The sequence below is a fragment of the Meriones unguiculatus genome, chromosome 7, assembly GCF_030254825.1.
Source record: "Meriones unguiculatus strain TT.TT164.6M chromosome 7, Bangor_MerUng_6.1, whole genome shotgun sequence".
Lineage (NCBI taxonomy): Eukaryota > Metazoa > Chordata > Mammalia > Rodentia > Muridae > Meriones > Meriones unguiculatus.
The window spans coordinates 53,696,606-53,716,863 of record NC_083355.1 but is presented as its reverse complement, the minus strand read 5'-3'; the positions used below and the strand labels follow the sequence as shown (position 1 = coordinate 53,716,863).

Genomic DNA, 20,258 nt, shown 5'->3' with positions numbered 1-20,258 from the left:
ATATTTAAAGCTTTTATACTTTTCTGGGTCTAGAAAAAATTTACACACACTCATATATATATATATATATATATATATATATTGATTTTAAGAACACTTAAACCAATGTTGTTCCAACTGTTGAGAACAATAATGAGAGACAGTTCAGTAGTTACCTAGAGCCCCTCCAGAAGGCCATCAGCCAGAGTGTGGTTGTAGAATCTTTTTAAATGTGCTGCTGACGTCTTCCGAATGAGCTGCAGCTGCGCTGCCTTCTCAGTGTTATCAGCTGCACAGAGGTGACACTCATGCTTCCCTTCCCTATTATTGGTGTAATAGACACACTGTTGACTCATATTTTCCCAAAGGCTCTGGGCTCACAGACCTAGGGCAGCAAAGACATTATCTGATTTCCAATGAGAATGAACTGTCCCACAAGAACCCTCAATCTGAAGTTTCATTGAAAAAAGGTAGCTAAGGAGTTGGTTTTGTTTGCAGTGTGTTCCTGCTCAAGCAGATGCATGAGCACTCACGTGTGTGTGTGTGTGTGTGTGTGTGTGTGTTAGAGAGAGAGAGAGAGAGAGAGAGAGAGAGAGAGAGAGAGAACCCAACAGGAATCAAACTGTGTCAGTAAGTTTGAGTTGTGTGTAGTCACATTTGCCATGTTAGAAATGTGTATCCATCGTCAAAGGTTCTTCATGATGGATCTGTAGTGGTTTTTGTCCTCTTCTTTAATTTCATCATGAGGTGTGCTCAGTGTGGTATGGAACAGACAGCCTCCCTACTCATTTACATTTCAAACTAAGGGAAAACACATCAACCATAGTTTGAAATGGAACAAGTGCCACTGTTCCTAAAACCACCATTCAGTACAGTATGGTGCTAGCAAGGCATTGTTTTAGAATACTGAAAACCCACTCTGAAACATGTATAACTCTTAGTACTTTGGATTAGCTTTCTTTGTGCAGCAAAGTAACACATCTAACTAACCGTTAACTGGACTAAAGTTTGCTTTTAAGGTAATATGTTTATATTTGTTTCTACACAGAGATAGGCCTTTATATTCATCATTTAATAAGCCCCTGGGGGTGAGAGCTGAAAGTTAAGGTGTTTCATAAGCAGGAAACTAAAATACATATGGAAAGAACAAATGGAAAATTACTGCTATGGCTGCTCCTGCAGAAAAAGATGTAGATAGCTTTGTCCCCAGCTGTTCAGGGCCTGGAGTGTTGCACATGTCTAATGTAGGCTTACACACAAAATTTGTGGCACTTACAAAAAATGAAAATGCACTCAATATGCAATGCCTACATTTCAAATTTTTTAATATTATAAAGGAAATCAGTAGTCATCTGATGTAAAAAAAACTGTGTAGGCGATACAAAAAAAACCTTTTATAAATGGGTTTTTTGCATAAGAATGACTTTTTCAGTTTGTATTATTTATTTTCTTAATTTATTTTATTTATTCACTTTACATCCCAAACACAGCCCCTCCTTCCTCTCTTTTCAGTCCCTTCCTCCTTCCCTCTTCCCACTAGCCCCCCTACCCTACCCCTCAGAACCCCCCCCAACCCATCCTAGGTCATTAAGCCACATTAAGCCACAAGAGTACATCCTCTTCCACAGTAGCCTGGCAATGCAGCCCTGCCAGGGGGAAGTGATAGAAGATCAGGCAATAGAGTCCATGTTAGAGAGAGCACCAATCCCCATTAGTAGGGAACCCACATGAAGACCAAATTGCCATCAGGTACACATGTGTAGGTCCAGTCCAGTCCTAGTCCTTGGTTGGTGCTTCAGTCTCGACAAGCCCCCCGGGCCCTGGTTAGTCGACTCTGTTGCTTCTTGTGGAGCTCCTGTCACCTCCAGGTCTTTCTATCCTGGACTAACTGGAAAATCCTGGACTATCCTAACTCTTCCACAAGGCTCCCCATGCGACACCTGATGTTTGGCTATGAGTTTCAGCATCTGTTTCCATAGAGCCTCTCAGAGGACAGCTATGCTAGGCTCCACCCACCCCTACAGTCTGCAAGCATGACAGAGTGTCATTAATAGTGTTGTCTCTCTCCCATAGGGGGGTCTCAGGTTGGGCCAGGCATTGGATGGACCTTTCCTCAATCTTTGCTCTATCTTTATCCTTGCATGTCTCGTAGGCAGAGTAAATTTAGTGTCAGAGTTTTTGTGGGTGGATTGGTGTTCCCTAACAGTCCTGTCTGGCTAGAAAGTGGCCTTTTAGTCTCTATGTCCCCACTACTAGGGGCCCCAGCTAGAGTCACTCCCACATCCTTCCAGAAGCCTACCCTGTTGTAGGTCTCCAGCTTGTCTCAGAGATGCCCCTGCCCATGATCTCTCTTCTCTCTGCAAGCCCTCTCTCCTCCTGCCCCTTTCTCCACACAGCCAATCCTCGCCTAGTTTCCCTGTACGAGTCCCTCTCCTATCCTGTTCCCACTCGGCAACCACTTCTGCTGTCTGTTATTCTGTTTCCCCTCTGAGAAAGATTCAAGCATCCTCCCCTGGGTCCTCCCTGTTGCTTCGATTTGTTGGGTCTGTAAATTATAGTGTCCTTATCCTGTACTGTATTGCTAATATCCACTTACAAGTGAATACATACTATGTGTTTCCGGGTCTGGATTACCTCACACAGGATGATACTGTCTGCTTCCCACCATTTGCCTATAAACCTCATGATTTCCTTGTTTTTAATAGCTGAGTAGTATTCCATTGTGTAAATGTACCACACTTTTTTTATTCATTCTTCAGTTGAGGAACATCTGGGTTGTTTCCAATTTCTAGTTATTATGAATAAAACTGCTATATAGTGTGGAGAGGGACCTTTTGAGTGTGTGCCCAGGAGTGGTATAGCTGGGTATTGAGGTAGAGCTATTCCCAATCTGTAGGCTGACATTTTGTTCAGTGTCCTATTGACAGTGTCCTTTTCCTTATAGAAGCTTTTCAGTTTCATGATGTCCCAACACCCTCAATATGATATGAGGATTTTTAGTACTTATTTTGGTCATTTGATCTTACTTTGTTTATACAGTTTTTAATAAAGATAATTACAATGAAATGTACAGTTAGAATAGAGCCATATAATTGCTGTCATTTTGTTTGTGTTTAACTGACATACAAAGCAATGAGTTTTATTATGGCTTTTTTATGTAAACATTGTTTTATTAGTGTCCTACCCTTATTTCTCTCTTCCATTCCCTATCTGTCCTGTCTTGTACCCTACACTTCAAGTAGTTCCCCGCCCACTTTCACATCAAATATAGTTAGTTCATTCTCTTGTCTTCTACAAAACACTTTTTTCTCTTATGATTCCCTTTCTAGTTAACCATAATGTATGTATAAAAAAACTAAACATTAAAACCCATACATGAGAGAAAACGCCATTTGTTGAAGTCCAGCCGATTTTACTTAACACAACATTTGCAAGTCGATTCCCTTCGAGGTTGAGCGGCTGCAGACTCATTTATTCCGGAAGAGAGAGTGGGTTATATAGCTTTGGGCAACCAATCAGGTTCCTCCACACCATCTCGGAGCCTGCCATTGGTTGTTCGTCTTGGGCAGACTCTCCGGTGTGAGGTCACGAGGTCACGTGCTTTCTGCCGGCCTGACTGCTTCTGTAGTCACATCAGCAGAACAGACCATGATTGCCCCAGGCCACGATCCCTAAAGACCCTTTGCCAGGCATGTCCACAAGTTATTTTTTTTAAAGTGTTTTGTTTTGGTGTGGTTGTTTGTTTGTTTTGTTGTTGGGTGAGGGTTTTATTCTTGCTTGGGATTGCTTTAACTATCTTTTGTGTTTCCATGTGATTTTTTAAAATATTTTTTCTGCTCTATGAAGAATGTCACTGGGATTTTGATGAGTATTTCATTGACTCCCCAAATTGCTTTTGGTAATACACCCATTTGCATTTTACAGAGTTTGCCCAGCCCATAAACACTGGAAGTTTTCCTTTGTTTAATGCCTTTTTCTGCTTATTTTTTCTAGCGTCTTACAGATTTCATTGCAGAAGTCTTTTACCTCCTTCTTTTGGTTCATTCTTAGTTATTTTAACTTCTTTGAAACTCTTGCCAGTGGGACTTGCTTTCTTGGCAAGTTTGTTGTTGCTATATAAAAAAAGCTACTGATTTTTGTGTATTGATTTTATAAACTGCAATTTTGTTTAAAAGTTCATCAGATCTGCAGGTTTTCTAGTAGGGAATGGGAATTCTGTAGAATGTTTTTCTTGCATGCACCATAATCTGGGTTCAATCCTCACCACTGCACCACTCTCCCTGCAAGCCTCACCCAGCTTCATTTGCTGTCAGAATTCCAGACCTTCCCTTCTCAGCTCTTGGGGGTGCTCCTATGTGCAGTTCTCTGTCAAGGCATTGGGGCAGCATGCCAGCTGGGCCTACATGCTGGATTTTCTGCCTGGAAAATTACAGCATAGAATTGACAAACTAAACTATGTTTTTTCTTTTACAAAGTTTTAATTACAAAAAAGATGAGAAAGAAATCCTTGAAGGTAAAATATTTCAAAATATAGAAAATCAATTTTCTCCTGTAGCATCTTCTTATCACTAATAAATGTCTCACTATTGTGTACCTGCCGATAGAATATAAATTTGTAGGATACATTTTGAATTTTAAAGAGTTTTCAAGATTAAGAACATCACACAGAAATCAACTAGTTTGAGAAGCTGCAATATACTTTTTTTCTGACTGAGTAAGCTTCTCTAGGGGACACCATTCTACAGTGCCTCCCTCCAAACTTCAATATAATGCAGGTCAAATAAAAAATGGATAATTTGGATAACTGTCCAAAATACTTTCTTATTAAATTTTTGGTCAAGTATAACATAATGACCAGAGTCATCTGAAGTCCATGCAGCATTCTCTCCGACCTGGCTTCAGCATCAACTTAACAGTGAGTCTAGGTTGTTTGGAGAACTAAAGGGCCCCTTTAGCCCTTTAGTTCAATAGATGTTATCCAAGCTCTGTAACATAAGCTCCATTTGGTGAGAAGAGATGGCCAGTTGGGTCTCTCTTTCCCATTATTTGGTGATTTTATTTAGATCACTTTCATATATGTCTATATTTTAGGAGTTTTCTCCTATATTAGATTTCTATACTACTCCTCAAATGGCCTTTAATTTTAACTGTCTCTCCATACAATCTCTCCAGCTACCCTCTCTCCCCACTTGATCCTTCCATTCCTATACTCCCCCAGATCCATAAATATCTGTTCTATTTCCCTTTCCTAATAATGTCTGTTTTCTCAAGTTCCTTTTCCTATACCTATCATCTGTGTTTCTATGGCTTGTAGTTTGGTTATCATTCATTGACTTAACAGTTAATATCCATATATACATGAATACAATATTCATCTTTCTGGGTCTGGGATATCTCATTCAATATGATTTTTTTTTGTTCCATCCATTTGCCTGCATATGTCATGATGGCATTTTCTAACGGTTGAGTAATATTCCGTTGTGTAAATGTACCACATTTTTTATACATTTCTCTGTTGGACATCTAGATTGTTTAAGATTTCTGGCTGTTCTGAATAGTGTATCAGTGAACATAGGTGAACAACTGTATCTGTGATAGGGTAAAGTGTCATTTGGGTATATGCTCAAGAATTATAGCTGGATCTTGAGGCTGATCGATTCTCAACTTCCCAAGTAACCACCACACTGATGTCCATGATGGCTCTACAAGCTTGCAGTCCTACCAGCAATGTATGAGTATTACCATACTCCAGCATGACCTGTCCCTTGTGGAAAATTGATTTTTCAAAACAATTCTTTGGGTTTCTGTTTGTTTTAGTTTAGTTTGTTTATTGTTTGTTTGTTTGTTTGTTTGTTTTTAAGACAGGGTTTCTCTGTATAGCCTTAGCTTCCTGGACCAACTCTGTAGACCAGGCTAACCTCGAACTCACGGAGATCCTCCTGTCTCTGCCTCACCAAGTGCTGGGATTACAGACATGTGCCACTTCATCGAGATCAAAACAATTCTTATAAGCAGAAAGAATCCAGAAATTGCATTGTACTAATTTGTGCTGAGGCTGCTATGATAAAACACTGTGGGTCTTAAAAAGTTTGTTCAACATAAGTTAATTCTTTCATTGTTCTAGAGTTTTGGGGCATTCTTGGGGCTCATGAGCTCTTCCATGTTCTATGCCAAATGTTAACTGGCTTGATCTTGCTCTGCATTCTTGAGAGCAGTGGTCTTGTTATGTCTGTGATGAAAGTGTTCATGGGGTTGGTTTCTCCCAAAGCATCTCTACAGAGTCACAATGTCCAGTATGTCCATCTGTCCACACAGCGGTCTCTTCGGGGCATAGGAATCAAGATATCTCTTACTTTGCTTAGAAGTACAACAGTCATACTAGACTAGGACCCCACCCTACCACAGGGACCTCATTTACAAAGTGCCTCCTTGAAGTCCTTTCACTAAATACAATCACATTAGAAGCTAGGGCTGAACATATGAATGGAGCTAGTGTTAGAGTATGTACACATATGGTGTTAAATAAGTCAGATTCTTTCTAGGTAAAGAGAAAGCTTCTGTTTTCATGGAATTTTCATTACATGACAGACATGGAAAATAAGAAGTGCAAACACTATAAAATAATGAAACTATGGTAGGGTACATGAAGAGTGACCAGTTGGGGAAAATAAATGCCAAGTTGGTCTCTTAGATCCAGGGATGGTATCTGAAGAGGTGAGACCAAAATAAAAACAAGTGACCTTTACTAAGGAAGGTAAGCTTAAATTTATACCTGCCTTAGAAGCCATATAGAAGTCCATGCCATAGCAGAATATGGAACCATGTGCTACATGTGAATCTGAGGGCTCAGTGGAAGTATCCTGGATCCTCCCTGGGGAAGAGATGATGATTTAAGCATTGAGTATTTAGCTCTTTTGGGCCTTGGCCTCCAAGATGGATTTTCTTGCCCACTCACACTCAAAATGCAGTGAAGAACAGTGCTTGAAGAACCTTCAAGTCTTCTAAGTTCCTGGGCCTCTTAATATGTACTTAAATAACTTTCCACCTCTGTCTTTTCTTTTTTTAAACAATTTTTTTTATTATTTCTTGGAGAATGTCATACTATGTGTTTTGTGTTTTATTCTTGTTTTCCACCCCTCATGCTTCCTCTTAATGACTCCACCCACCTCTTCCCAACTTTGTGTTGTGTGTGTGTGTGTGAGAGAGAGAGAGAGAGAGAGAGAGAGAGAGAGACCAATAGACTCCAATTTGCACATATACTTCTAGATATGAGAGTATGGAAATTAATTGCTCTACGAGGAGCCATACCCTTAAAGAAAACTGACTTGCCCTCTCTCAGAAGCAATCAACTGTCCATAGCTCCTCAGTTGGGGATTGGGGCTCATGAGCTCTTCCATGTTCTATGCCAAATGTTAACTGGCTTGATCTTGCTCTGCATTCTTGAGAGCAGTGGTCTTGTTATGTCCAGAAGACACTGTCTTCCTTCCATCCTCCCAACCTCTGCCTCTTACAGCCTTTCCTCTCCCTTTTCATGATGGTCCCTGAGCCTTTGGGAGCATCTTCCAGTATTCTAAAGGGAATTTAGACAATGAAAGCAGAGCAGGAGTGCATATTCTCACCACTTGAGCTGAGTGCAGTTCACGTATCTTTTCACTCTCTTCTTTAAATGTGTTTCTGATGTGCTGGACAGAATCAAGAACCGACTCAGGATGATGAGCTTTCTATGTCCATATATGCTTAAAAACAGTTGAACGTTTTGCCATAATCTTTCTAAAGAATTCAGTGTGTTGTTTTGGGTATGCGTGTGTGTGTGTGTTTTTACAATAAGTGTTTTATGAGCCCTGATTAAACTAATAATATTTCTTCTCTATGGTTTATCTGAAGTCCATAATAACAAAGGTATCTGAAGGAAACCATTGTCTTCCAACTTACTCTTCTGCTCTCTGTGTGACCTGCTACAAAAGTGTGCTATAGGTTTTGACACCAACAAATAGAAATGACAATTGCATTAGTTGAGAACTTAACCTCATGCACTTTCCATATAAAACTTTTGAAATTCTTTTGAATTTTGCAGCTATGATTTCAGCTATTATATACTGTCAGCATAATGTGTCCAACAGTAAAATAATTCTAGATTTACAGACTTCCCTCAAGGTTACCTTCAAAAACAAAGGCTGTGGAACTTCAAGAAATTGTTTTCCTTTTTAATTCTGGGTAAACTATTTTTGAGGGTTTTTACTTCTTTAGGACTTCAATTTTGTCTTTTTAAAAGTATTTGTATTAGGCTAAGCATCTTTAGTCCACACATCATGCTTCTGCACTCATTGTCAGTGACTCCTGGTTATTTCACAAATCTTACTATACACTCACAAATTATTATCAGTATGTCGTATATGTGAGTTGGTTTAATGGATGAGAAGAGACATGCTTAGAGAATCAGAAAAAAAATTAAAAATGGGTTATGTAGCTGAGCCCAGATGAGGACTTACATGTCCTTGATGCTGAACATACAGATCATTCTCATTGTTTCCTGTTATCCCACCCCAGCCCCCAACAGCTATACCAGTATCTGAAATCACTGAGCACCATGTGAGTGTTCTTAGAGAAACAATGGGGAAAGCATAACCCTAAGGTCTGCTTCAGTCATGTTCTGCAGATTCTGGGAGACAGACGTGCTGCTTTCCACTAACAACATAGTCCTCTGTAATTCTGAGAGACTGGAAATCCTTTTACTAGTCTCCTGAGTATAATCGGTGCTGATTCTAATAAGCTAGGAGTGCTGCAAAGGGAGAAACAAACTGATACACTCTTTCTAAGGCAATGCCACAGATAGTAATTCATTATATGTAAAATAGGGATCTGGATAATTACTATCCACCTATACATTATTCACAGTTTTAAGTGGGTTTTTTTTTTCTGTTTGAATCATAACCTATTACAGAATGAATACCTAAATGAGGATGTGGATGCTAGAGTTATTGAATATGAAGACAACCGGCCTCTCCTAGACATGTTTCTGCAGAAACCAATGGGCTTATTGTCCCTGCTTGATGAGGAAAGCAGATTTCCTAAGGCCACTGATCAGACCCTCATTGGTGAGTTCTAAGCCTGGCGTGACTCTATGGCCTTATGAAGGCACAAGGAAAGTTATGATGATTTTTAATTGTTTTCATGATTTGGGAGAAAACAGCTGTCAAAAAAGCCTGCACTATCTGGTTTCCAATAAGTGATTTTGGACTTAATGCCTAGACTTGTGTTTATAACAGGGTAAAATTCTTAGTGATGGATTAAACAAAATTGGAAATTACATGTCTGATTTCCTTATGGAAAAAACTCAAATGCTAAATCTTGGATAATAAACCACCATAAAAATTACCCAACCCCAAGTTAAAAATGGGTGGGGAGAATAGAAAGACAGCTCTAGAATGCAAAAGGAAATAACAAGCAAAGATGTAAAAATCAGTAATGTGAATAAAAAAAATATTTTTTCGTGTGTGTGTCTGTGTGTGTCTGTGTGTGTCCGCATGCACAATAGGGGAGGGGAAGGGCGTTGCTCCTCTGTGCTTGCACATGTTGAAGCCAGAGGTTGACCTCAGATGTCTTGTTCTACTACCGTCCATCTTAGTTTATGAGGAGGGTCTCCCCCTGGGCCTGAAGCTCACTGTTTCAGCTAGACTGGCTGACCAGAACGCTCCCAGCTCCACCTATGTGCCCAGAGCCGGGATTACAAGCAGGCACCCTCGCAGCTTTTGTGGGCTCTAGGAAGCAGATCTCAGGTCCTCAGTACCTCACCCACTAAGCCAGCTCCCCAGTCTTCACAATAAAGAAAATTGTATATCAATATATCTAATTTATGCAGATTTTGGATGTTAGTGATAAAGCAAGACTTTATTACAATCAGAGCAAAATTGTCTGAGTCTGGGGACAGACGTGACCCAGCTGGTAAAAGGTGCACTGGCTTAATGCACCTGAGTTCTCTAGAGGAACAGACTCTACAGGGTGAAGATACATAACAAAAGGGAGTATATTAGGTTGTCTGGCATGATGCAGTCTGAGTAGCCCAACAGTGGCTGTCTATATGCTAGAGAGGCTGAGGGCTTGGTAGCTAGCTTACAGCGCACAAGGCTGGATACCTCAGAAGTTGTAATCTCACACTGAAGCCCCTGGAGTCTCTCCTGAGGGTTCCTGGCCTCCTCCCCGTGTCAAAAGGCCAGAGAAGCTGTGCTGACGTCCCAGAAAACAGCAGCAAGAGCAAAGGGAAAGATCAGGGCTCAAGAGCAAGAAGTGAAGGGAGCCAACAGACAGCCTGCTCCTCCTTCAGACCTTTCTACATCTGGGCCACAGCCAGAAGGCACTACCTACTCTGGAGGAGGGTTTCCTCCCCTAAATGTATCCTTCCAGAAAATAATCTCATAGACCCACCCACAGGCCTGTCTCATGGTAGATTCCAGATCTAATCAAGTTGGCAATAAGAGTAACCTCACTCCAACATGCACAGAACCCTGGGCTTGGTGTCTTGTGCTTTGCAAACTGGGTTTGGTGGTGCATGCTTCTGATTCAAGCAGTCAGGAGGTGGAGGCTAAAGGGTCAGATATTCAAGGTTATCCTTGGCTACACAGCAAGGCATAATGAGAGCCTGTCTCAGGAAGAAAGAAGTTAAAATGTAAGTATCCAACTTAAAATAGAAAGGGGGGTAATTTAATGTGGAACGCCTTATTCCCTGATGGTGGCGATATTCCTGACATACGTGCAAGCACTTAAAAATTCATTTTTTTTCCTCATTTACTTTTGGTAAGTGTGGCATTGGTTTGTCCTGACATGATGGTTGTTTGTCCCCTGGACACCAGACAGGAAAAAAATCATGGGGGAAATAATTTCACAGCAGGTGCTTAATGTGCTAAAATTCTCATAGAAATATGACTGCCTTAATGAACCCATCGTAATCAAATAGAAAAGGCAACCACGGGGCTTCACAATATGGCTTTCACACCAGCAGCATCCACAGTACCTGAAGGTAGGGACCTGAGACCACCAAGCGCTGAGTTCACCGGGTGAGGCCCAGTCACCTGCAGCTCCACAGGTCTCCAGGTGACTTTAACCCATTCTGACACTGGAGACCTGCTCTAAGCCATGATGCAGAGGGAAACGTTTGATTGACGGTGTTGCTTTGCCATTAATATTCCAAATCTTGGTGAATTCAGTATATTAAACTGTCTCTGTTTAGCATGCATTGTGTGGAAAAAACTAACTTCTGATCATCAATTTTACTTGAGGATCTCCTGTCCACTTAATATTGGAGTTCAATTTTCTTCTGCAGAAAAGTTTGAAGACAACCTGAAATCACAGTACTTCTGGAGACCCAAGAGAATGGAGCTGAGTTTTGGCATTCACCACTATGCAGGAAAAGTAAGAACTCATAGGAACTGTGACTGTTTCTCCATCATTTTGTCAATGAAGTATTGGGACCCCAGACTATTGGGATATAGTGATAGTGAGGTGGCCGTATCCTGTCTCTATCTGGTCCTAATTCTTCTGATCATTCAGTCTGACTAGCTGGCAGTGATTAAATATATTTTACTCTATTAAACAATAGTTTGGGGTCTTTTCCAGATCTGTCTCTTACATTTTTTTTCAAGGAGTGGCAGTCCCTCTCTTCCCCCTTCTCTCTCTTCCTCTCTGTCACCCTCTCTCTCTTTCTGTTACTTTCTTTCTTAGTCTCTCTCCTTTTCTCTCCTCTCTCTTCCTCCCTCTCCCTCTTTTTCTCTTTTCCTCTCTTCTCAACTCCACTCTTTAGCCAATGCCTCTCCCTGCTCTTCATATGAGAAAGAGATAGAGATAGAGAGAGAGTACTAAGGGAACTAGTCAGCAAGCAAAGCTGCCCCAGATGTGTGACACTAACTAATGGATGGTCTTGAATTTAGAGAAGCTTTCATACATTGGTTGAAACACAGCTGCACACCTGTCAAACACAAGATATACTGTCTTACACCCAGGAGACACTTTCTCTTCCATGAAGAACAATGTGCCATCCCCTCAGAACTATGCCATAACTGTTGACGTATGAAGATTAAAATCAAGAGAGCATGTATAATACAATAAATCATTGAAAACCAAACTAACTGAGAAGTCCTGTATTTTTGTCCACTAAGCCCCTTCCATGGGCTGGGAATATCCAATGACTTTTGTCATTAGCAATATATCCTTTAAGTTGTGAGGCTGGAGAGAGGCTCAGCAGTTAAAAGCACTGGCTGCTCTTCCATAGGACTAGAGGGTTCAATTCCCAGCACCCACACAGCAGCTAACAACTGTCTTTAACTCCAATTCCAAAGAAGTTCCTCTTCTGGCCTCAGTGGACCCTGCACATATATGGTGCACAGACATACATGCAGGCAACATACACATAAATGTTTTTAATTTTTCAAGAAATATATACACCCTAAGTAATTTTCATTATAACCGTTCTTAATCCTTAGAGTTTGATTTACCAAATAAAGGCTGCTTTGATCACCAATTAAAAATTGCCTGTGACCATTTTACCCAGGTACTTTTCTTTCACTGGTACCCAGGACTCCAACATCCCTGTTTACTGCACTACTCAATGCACACTTAGGTCTAGGGACACTCAGAGCCACGCAAATTGATCCAGCAAATTACTTTCAGAGTAACAGCTCTTTCGTCGCTCAGAACTAGCTTCATTACTGGAAAAAAAAAAAAAGAAGACTGAATATTTTCCCTCACTGTACTTCTTAATCTGAAATATCAGTTTCTTAGAGTAAAACAAGAAGGGAAGAAGTTTTGGAGACACATTTCACGGCACCATGTCTGTCAGTTTAAATTTCATTCTTGCTTTTGTTGCCTGTAAATTTTCATTTCCATAGCTTCACAGTAGGACAAGATAGGAGTGCAGATAAACAAGTGTTGCCTGTTAGGGTCCAGATGTGTCCCTCTCTGAACTCCTGTGGTCTTTTCAGGCATCTCCATTGTTTGGTGATTCTGTCTTGAGGTGCTCTGCCCTTATGAGTGGTAGATTCCTATTCTTGGGTTAGTGGCATAATGTGTCATCTCAGGAACGGCTATATAACAAACACAGCTCTCCCTGCCTCAGTTGCTCTGTCTTACCACTCAGCAGTGGAAGAAGCCTCTCTGCAGAGGCAAAGCAGGTGCACTTTCAAGCCTTCTCAACTGAGCTACACAAACCCTCTTTTGTTAAAAGTTCCTGAGAACCTGGAATTCAGTTACAGCAACTAAAATCAGAGTGAGTCCCTTCATCCCAGCCAAACTCCATGTGGCGCTACTTTCCATAATGAGGTGCTGAGTCTTCGGGTTTCAAGTTCACTGTCCAGTGTCACTGGATGGCTACTGTCAGGAAGGATGGAGGAAAGTCAGGAAAGCTGCTTAACGGTGAGTTGGGCTGGCTCAGGTTTAATCACAGCTTTGAACTCAAGCATAAATGTCACCAGTCATCTTTTGACTCATTGGCCACATCTACAGAGCATCTATGAACTAAGAGCCTGGTTTAATTTTGAACTTAAGCATGTAACCTTATTCTCAGACCTTTAACCTGGTGTAAATCATTCAGTCTTTAATCAAGCAATATGTCCAAGCAATGGCTTTCTCTGGACCTCCATCACCGACTCACAATGATCCAGTCATCTCCACTTTAACTTCTTCCATAAAACTCCCCACTGCTTTTGAAACCTGCTTCCATAAACATCTCTGAGGTCTAAAAGTATCCAAATTATGTTGGACATTTCAATACAAGGATACGCTAAAACAATTATTAGCATAATAATACTGGTGGATTCCTCCAAAACTATATTTTGTTGATTCTGTCACAAACTACTTCTCAGAAGAACACATTTTCAACCATGATGCTCAGCAAAGTTTAAAAATAGCAATTTTATACTAAAAATCAATTATAATTTCCTAGCAAAGCTTTGACTTTGAAAATTTGCCTTAAAATTTTAGTCCATAAATAAAAATCCCGAGTCAAAAAGCGACTCTTTGCTTCAATATAAGAAGCACATCATCAAACTGCTGATGCTGATAGATTTCTGATGGAAGCCAAAGAAGCATTTGTGTATTCAGACAGTTGAATTGAAATTTAAATAGAGGGTAGTGCCTGGCCCTCACAGGGATGGCACAACAAACGTGCCCGTGCCCGGTAAGCAAATAGGTGGTGGAGAGATGGAAGAGGAAAAGAAGCCAAACATTTTTTGCACTACAAAAAGAGGTGGAACTGGTGACTCAAAAGTGGGAGCCCCTTGGGAGATGAGGATGGTTCTTTGAGAAAATTAACAAGATAGACAAACCTTAAAGAAATTAACTAAAAGGCAAAGAGATAGTATCCAAATCAACAAAGTCAGAAATGAAAAGGGGGACATAACAACAGAGACTGAGGAAATCCAAACAATCATTAGGTCGTACTACAAAAGCCTGTATCCCACAAAATTTGGAAATCTTAATAAAATGGACAATTTTCTTGATCAGTTCCATTAACCAAAGCTGAACCAAGATTGAGTAAATAAATTAAATAGTCCTATATCCACTAAAGAAATAGAAACAGTCACCAAAAGTCTCCCAGGACCCAGGAGCCAGATAGTTTCAGCACAGAATTCTACCAAACCTTCAAAGAAAAGCTAACACCAATATTCCTCAAACTATTCCACAAAATAGAAACAGAAGGAACATTACCAAACTCATTCTATGAACCCACAGTCACCTTTATACTGAAACCTCATGAAGACTCAACAAAGAAAGAGAATTTCAGACCAATTTCCCTATGAACATTGACGCAAAAATACTCAATAAAATACTTGCAAACCAAATCCAAGAACACATCAAAGATATCATCCACTATGACCAAGTAGCCTTCATCCCAGGTATGCAGGGGTGGTTCAATATATGGAAATCCATCAATGTAACCCACCATATAAACAGACTGAAAGAGAAAAAAAAAAAAAACATGATCATCTCATTAGATGCCGAAAAAGCATCTGAGAAAGTCCAACACCCATTCATGTTTAAAGTATTGGAGAGATCAGGGAAACAAGGCACCTGCCTAAACATAGCAAAGACAATGTACAGCAAGCCTATAGCATCAAAGTAAACAGAGAAAAACTTAAATCAATCCCACTGAAATCAGGGACAAAGAAAAGATGCCCACTCTCTCCATATCTCTTCAACATAGTACTTAAAGTCCTACCTAGAGCAATAAGACAACTAAAGGAGATCAGGGGGATTCAAATACGAAAAGAAGTCAAAGTATCACTATTTGAAGATGATATGATAGTATACCTTAGTGAACCCAAAAATTCAATCTACTTCTACAGCTGATAAACACCTTCATCAAAGTGGCTAGATACAAAATTAACTCAGGAAAATCAATAGCCCTCCTGTATACAAAAGAGAAATGGGCCGAGAAAGAAATTAGGGAAACAATTTCCTGCACAATAGCCACAAAAAAAAAAAAAAAAAGTATCTTGGTGTAACTCTAATTAAAGACTTGTATGAAAAAAAACTTCAAGTGTCTGAAGAAAGAAATAGAAAAAGTTATCAGAAGATGGAAAGATCTCCTGCAGAGACTGATGCACCAACCAAGGATTATGCGTGGAGAGGACCTAGACCCCTGCTCAGATGTAGCCTATTGGCAGCTCAGTCTCCATGTGGGTTCCCAAGTAAGGGGAGCAGGGGCTGCCTCTGTAATGAACTCTACTGTTGTTCTTTGATCACTTGTTCCTGGTGATGCAGACTTGCCAGACCATAGAGAAAAAGGAACCAGGCAGTCCAGATGAGATTTGCTAGGCCATGGCTGGAGAGGAAGACTCCCTCTTTCAGTGGACCTGGGAAGGGGATGGGGGGAAGAAGAAAGGAGGACAGGACTAGAAGGAGTTGAGGGAGGGGGCTTCAATCGGGATATATAATGAATAAAGTGATAAAAAAAACTCAAAGAAAATAAAGTGTGTTATATGGTTCAAAACAAGAGTACTGGCTGAATGCTCATACAGGAGAAATTTATTATTGTTCTAGAAGCTGAAAGTATGAGACCAAAGTGCCCTGAGTGGGTTGTTGATGAAGCCTCTCCTCCTGGCCTGTAGACAGATTCACCCCTCCCAGCTGTCTGTCACACTGCCTGTTCTCTGTGTAACTTCAGACATCTTTAACACAAGTTCTGAAGGGACACGATTCACTCCATCAGAAATCTTTGGCATATGTTCATATTTTTAAAGTCTTAAAATTATTTAAAAGTAGGCCTACAGAAGTGGGTCTGGTTGCTATTCCATAGGACCCTGGTTTGATTCCCAGCACCCACATGGCAACTCACAACTGTCTGTAACTCCAGTTCCAAGGGATCTGCTGCCCTCTTATTCTGCAGGCATTGTAGGTACATGCTGTGCAGACATATATGTAGGCAAAACACCCACACACGTAAAGTAAATACATTAGAAAATATTTAGAAGTTCCAGAAACATACCCCTATTATGAAGAGTCCCCAAGTTAGGTAAGACCTATCACACTGAAGTCAGCAGAGCTGACAGATCTTCAGGGAGAAACAGAGATGGCTCTTCTATGCTTCCCATCCCTTCAAATAACGAAAAGGAGCTTTTCTGACCTAATGGCAAGTAATTGCATGCAGAATCTTCTATGTCTGTTGTTCTGTAAGGACTGAGCTTTCATTAAGGTTTGAGGATGAGTGATGGCAGGGATTGTAACAATCTCCGTAATACTATGTATCAACAGGTCCTCTATAGTGCTAGTGGGTTCTTGGCTAAAAACAGAGACACTCTCCCAACGGATATCGTGTTGCTTCTGAGGTCGTCAGAAAACAGTGTAATTCAGCAACTCGTCAACCACCCGCTGACCAAAACAGGTAAGGCAACTGACTTCTGGAAAGTTCCTCTAAGCCCAATCAAGTAGTCCACAATTTTTCATGTTTGTTTATCTTTTCAACTTACTAAATATTCACTTATCTTAATCTGAGGGAGTCATAAAAATCAATATAAAGAAGCAATGCTTTTATAAAGAAAAGTATTTTGAGATCCTCACCAGAAAACATGTAAGAGTTGACTCTCCTCAAAAGCAAACCTGCTGTTCTGAGGAGTGGGGAGCTGCAGGGGGTCCCTGGTGCTCATGAGCTCTCTCTTTAGAAGCTCATACTATCCCACCCCTTTCTCCTCTCCTCCTTGCACGTCCTCACTTTTATTTATTGGGGGAAAATACATGATTTGAGTTCTTTATATTGTAGCTTAAAATTGTTCTGTAAAGTTTTTAGTAGTTTTATTGATGTATAAACGACAAAAATGTGTTGTTTTCACAAATACAGAGACGCCACATATGCGCTCTCATGAACAATAGTGAGCATAATCATACACATGGTGTTCCTCACAACCACTGTAATCTCCTTCTCTCCCCAAAAGCCTTCCCTTCTCTGATTGTTCAAACACAATGTGCTGAAAACGTTATTCTCCCTCCCTTGAATTGCTTTGACATCCTTAAACATATTTATAAAAGTCTGGTTCTGGACTCTTTGCCAGTCATGCATATGATTACATTTCATTTAAATGCTTTAAAAAAAAGCCTTATTTATGTATTCAAACTACATAATATGTCCCAATAGCAACTCAACTAAGAACAACAGCTGTGATTCAAGGTTAAGTCTTTCTGGCTTTTACAGCATTAACTATTTCACTGCCTTGAATTGTACAGAGTGCACACCTAAATGTTAACATTGAAAAATCATATTGACTTCACTCACACTTGACTTGCTAAAAGAAAAAAGCAACCCATGTGATTGCGGGGCTCACTGTGAAGCCCACCTTGAGTTAAAGAAAATCTCAGAAATTACTTACGACACCTTCGTCACACTCTGCCCATGTCTCATCATAGTTGAGAGATCTGTCAGTCTCGTCTGCCTTTCCCATTTTGTCAAACTAGGAGGCTGATTTTCTTTTTGTATGTAGTTTGGAGTTTGTGGTAGCTGGGCATGGCAGTACATGTCTGTGCTCCTGGAAGTCAGGAGGCTGAAATAGGAGTATTGTCGTGAGTGTGAGGTCATCCTGGACCATATAGCAAGATCCTCTCAGAGATCCTGAGGAATAAAAGGAAGAGGACCAGGAGAGAGAAGATGGAGAAAAGGGGAAGAGACAAAAACAAAAGCAGAAAAAAGATTTATTATAGCTCAGCTGTATTATAGCTGGTGCATATACTCCCAGCACTCAGGGAGTAGAGGCAGCTGTGTCTCTGAGTTTGAGGCCAGTATGGTCTACAAAGTGAGTTCCAGGACAGCCAGGGCTACTCAGAGAAATCCTGTCTTAAAAAACAAACAAACAAAAATTTATTATAAATTTTCACATATTATTCCTTATCCTTGTTTGAATAAATAGGTAAACAAGGCTTAATACCAAGTCTTACACTCAGGCTACTTTAAAAAATTGGGAAATTATCTAGCCACTAAGTATCTAAAAGTTAAATTAATTTTATTTACATTCCCATAGGTAATCTGCCATTTTCTAAAACTAAAAATATTATAAACTATCAGATGAGGAATTCAGAAAAATCCACAAACCTGACCAAGGTAAGAATATGTATATTATTGTTGCTTAACTGAGAGCAGTTAAAACATCATGCCTTTTTGTACATTCATAATTCTTTAATCTTTAAATTTTATACTGTTGCCAAATAAAAAAGTACATATGGCCAGAGTCAGAAACACTCGTGTCTGCACAAGAGCAGTCAACATGCCAATGGGACTGACACAGCAGCCCCTAAATTACAAGTATCAATAGCGTCTGTGGCTTTGTGCATTTAGACACCTAGACTAAAAGAAACTAATGGAGAACACCATGTACTCTTTGTAGATCACGGTATGCAGAACGTGGTAAGGACTTACTGTCTCCTTTGGTCTCCTTAGGGTGAAACTAGAGAAGTCACACGCCATGCCTGCGAAACCACCAACATGAGAACGCAAACAGTCGCATCATATTTTAGAGTAAGATGTTAAACTATGCTGTGCTGTATTTAGGGATACTATTCATTCCACATAAGTCAGATACAACAAAGAGGCAACTGACAAGAGCAAGCACTTATTGTACCCATTGACTGCGTTGGACACAGGGAATGCCAGCACATAGTTTCATTTGTAGATTTGTTTATTTTAATATTTCACTCGTGAAATATTGCACCCCATGAAAATTACAATAAAATTCAATAACTTCATTAAATTTTTTTCATATAAATTGGACATGGTGGCACTTACCTTTAATCCCAGCACTTGATAGGCAGAGGAGAGCATCTCTGTTTAATTCAAAACCACCCTAGCCTACATAGCAAGTTCTGTGACAGCCATGACCCCTAGTGAGACCCTGTCTCAAAAAAAAAAAAACAAAAACAGAGGAAGAGAGAAAACCAAAACAAAATGGGCAGAGTGGTGCATGCCTTTAATCCCAGGAATTAGAGGGCAGAGCTCTATGAGTTTCAGGCCAGCCTGGTCTACAGAGCGAGTTCCAGGACAGCCAATTACATAGCAAAAAAAAAGTTAAATCCACACACACAGGCACACACGTACATGTACATACATACATACATACATAAATGTGTCTGTACTGCCAGTGTGCTCCCACTAGAAATGGTTTTTTTTTTAAAGAATTTTTACTTTAATACCCCGAATGGTTTTAGAATGATGGATGGGGGAGGTTGAGCATGGATCTTCAGCCCATATTTTCTTGCACATACACAAGCTGATATCTTCACCAGGAGACAGGAGGACTGGGGCAAGGCAGAGATTACCAGACACATTAGCACTCCAGGGCGAAGGGACAAGGTGGCCTTTTTCTGGACAATATGGGAGAAAGCAAAGGAAGGACATATTTCTCTCAGCTTGTTGAAGAACCTGAGATAACCACTGTTAGGATAGTTCCTGTGTTCACTATCTCTTCTGAACCAGCCATTCAGGATGATAGAGAAAATACCACCTACACTTGGAAATCACTAATAATATCAGTTAATATGGAAGATGTACATGCAATCAGATTGCACTTACGATTTGTGTCCAGTGGATTTATGCACTTCTCTAGTGAAATCCTGAACCGCTTTTTTAAACTGTCTGAACACTTGTGTATACGAGAATATGTGTATTCTCACAGCCCTAACTTCAAGGTAGCTGCTGTATGGAATCCTACTTGAGTATTGCCTGGTATACTTAGGTGCTTACAGCCTGTGTCCCCTGCTGATAAGTCCCTTTATGCCATCAAGACAGCACATGTGAATCACTAAGTATACTT

General features: G+C 40.3%; 1 protein-coding gene across 1 annotated transcript in view; it reads left to right on the top strand.

Moving 5' to 3' along the window:
- The window catches only part of Myo3a (myosin IIIA), a 227,060-nt gene that overhangs the window by 144,659 nt on the left and 62,143 nt on the right, over positions 1-20,258 (top strand). Inside the window, exons 20-24 of the mRNA XM_060387450.1 lie at positions 8,921-9,074; positions 11,297-11,385; positions 16,720-16,849; positions 18,474-18,553; positions 18,890-18,967. Of these exons, the coding sequence (XP_060243433.1) occupies positions 8,921-9,074; positions 11,297-11,385; positions 16,720-16,849; positions 18,474-18,553; positions 18,890-18,967 (531 nt within the window). The remainder of the gene's footprint in view (positions 1-8,920; positions 9,075-11,296; positions 11,386-16,719; positions 16,850-18,473; positions 18,554-18,889; positions 18,968-20,258) is intronic.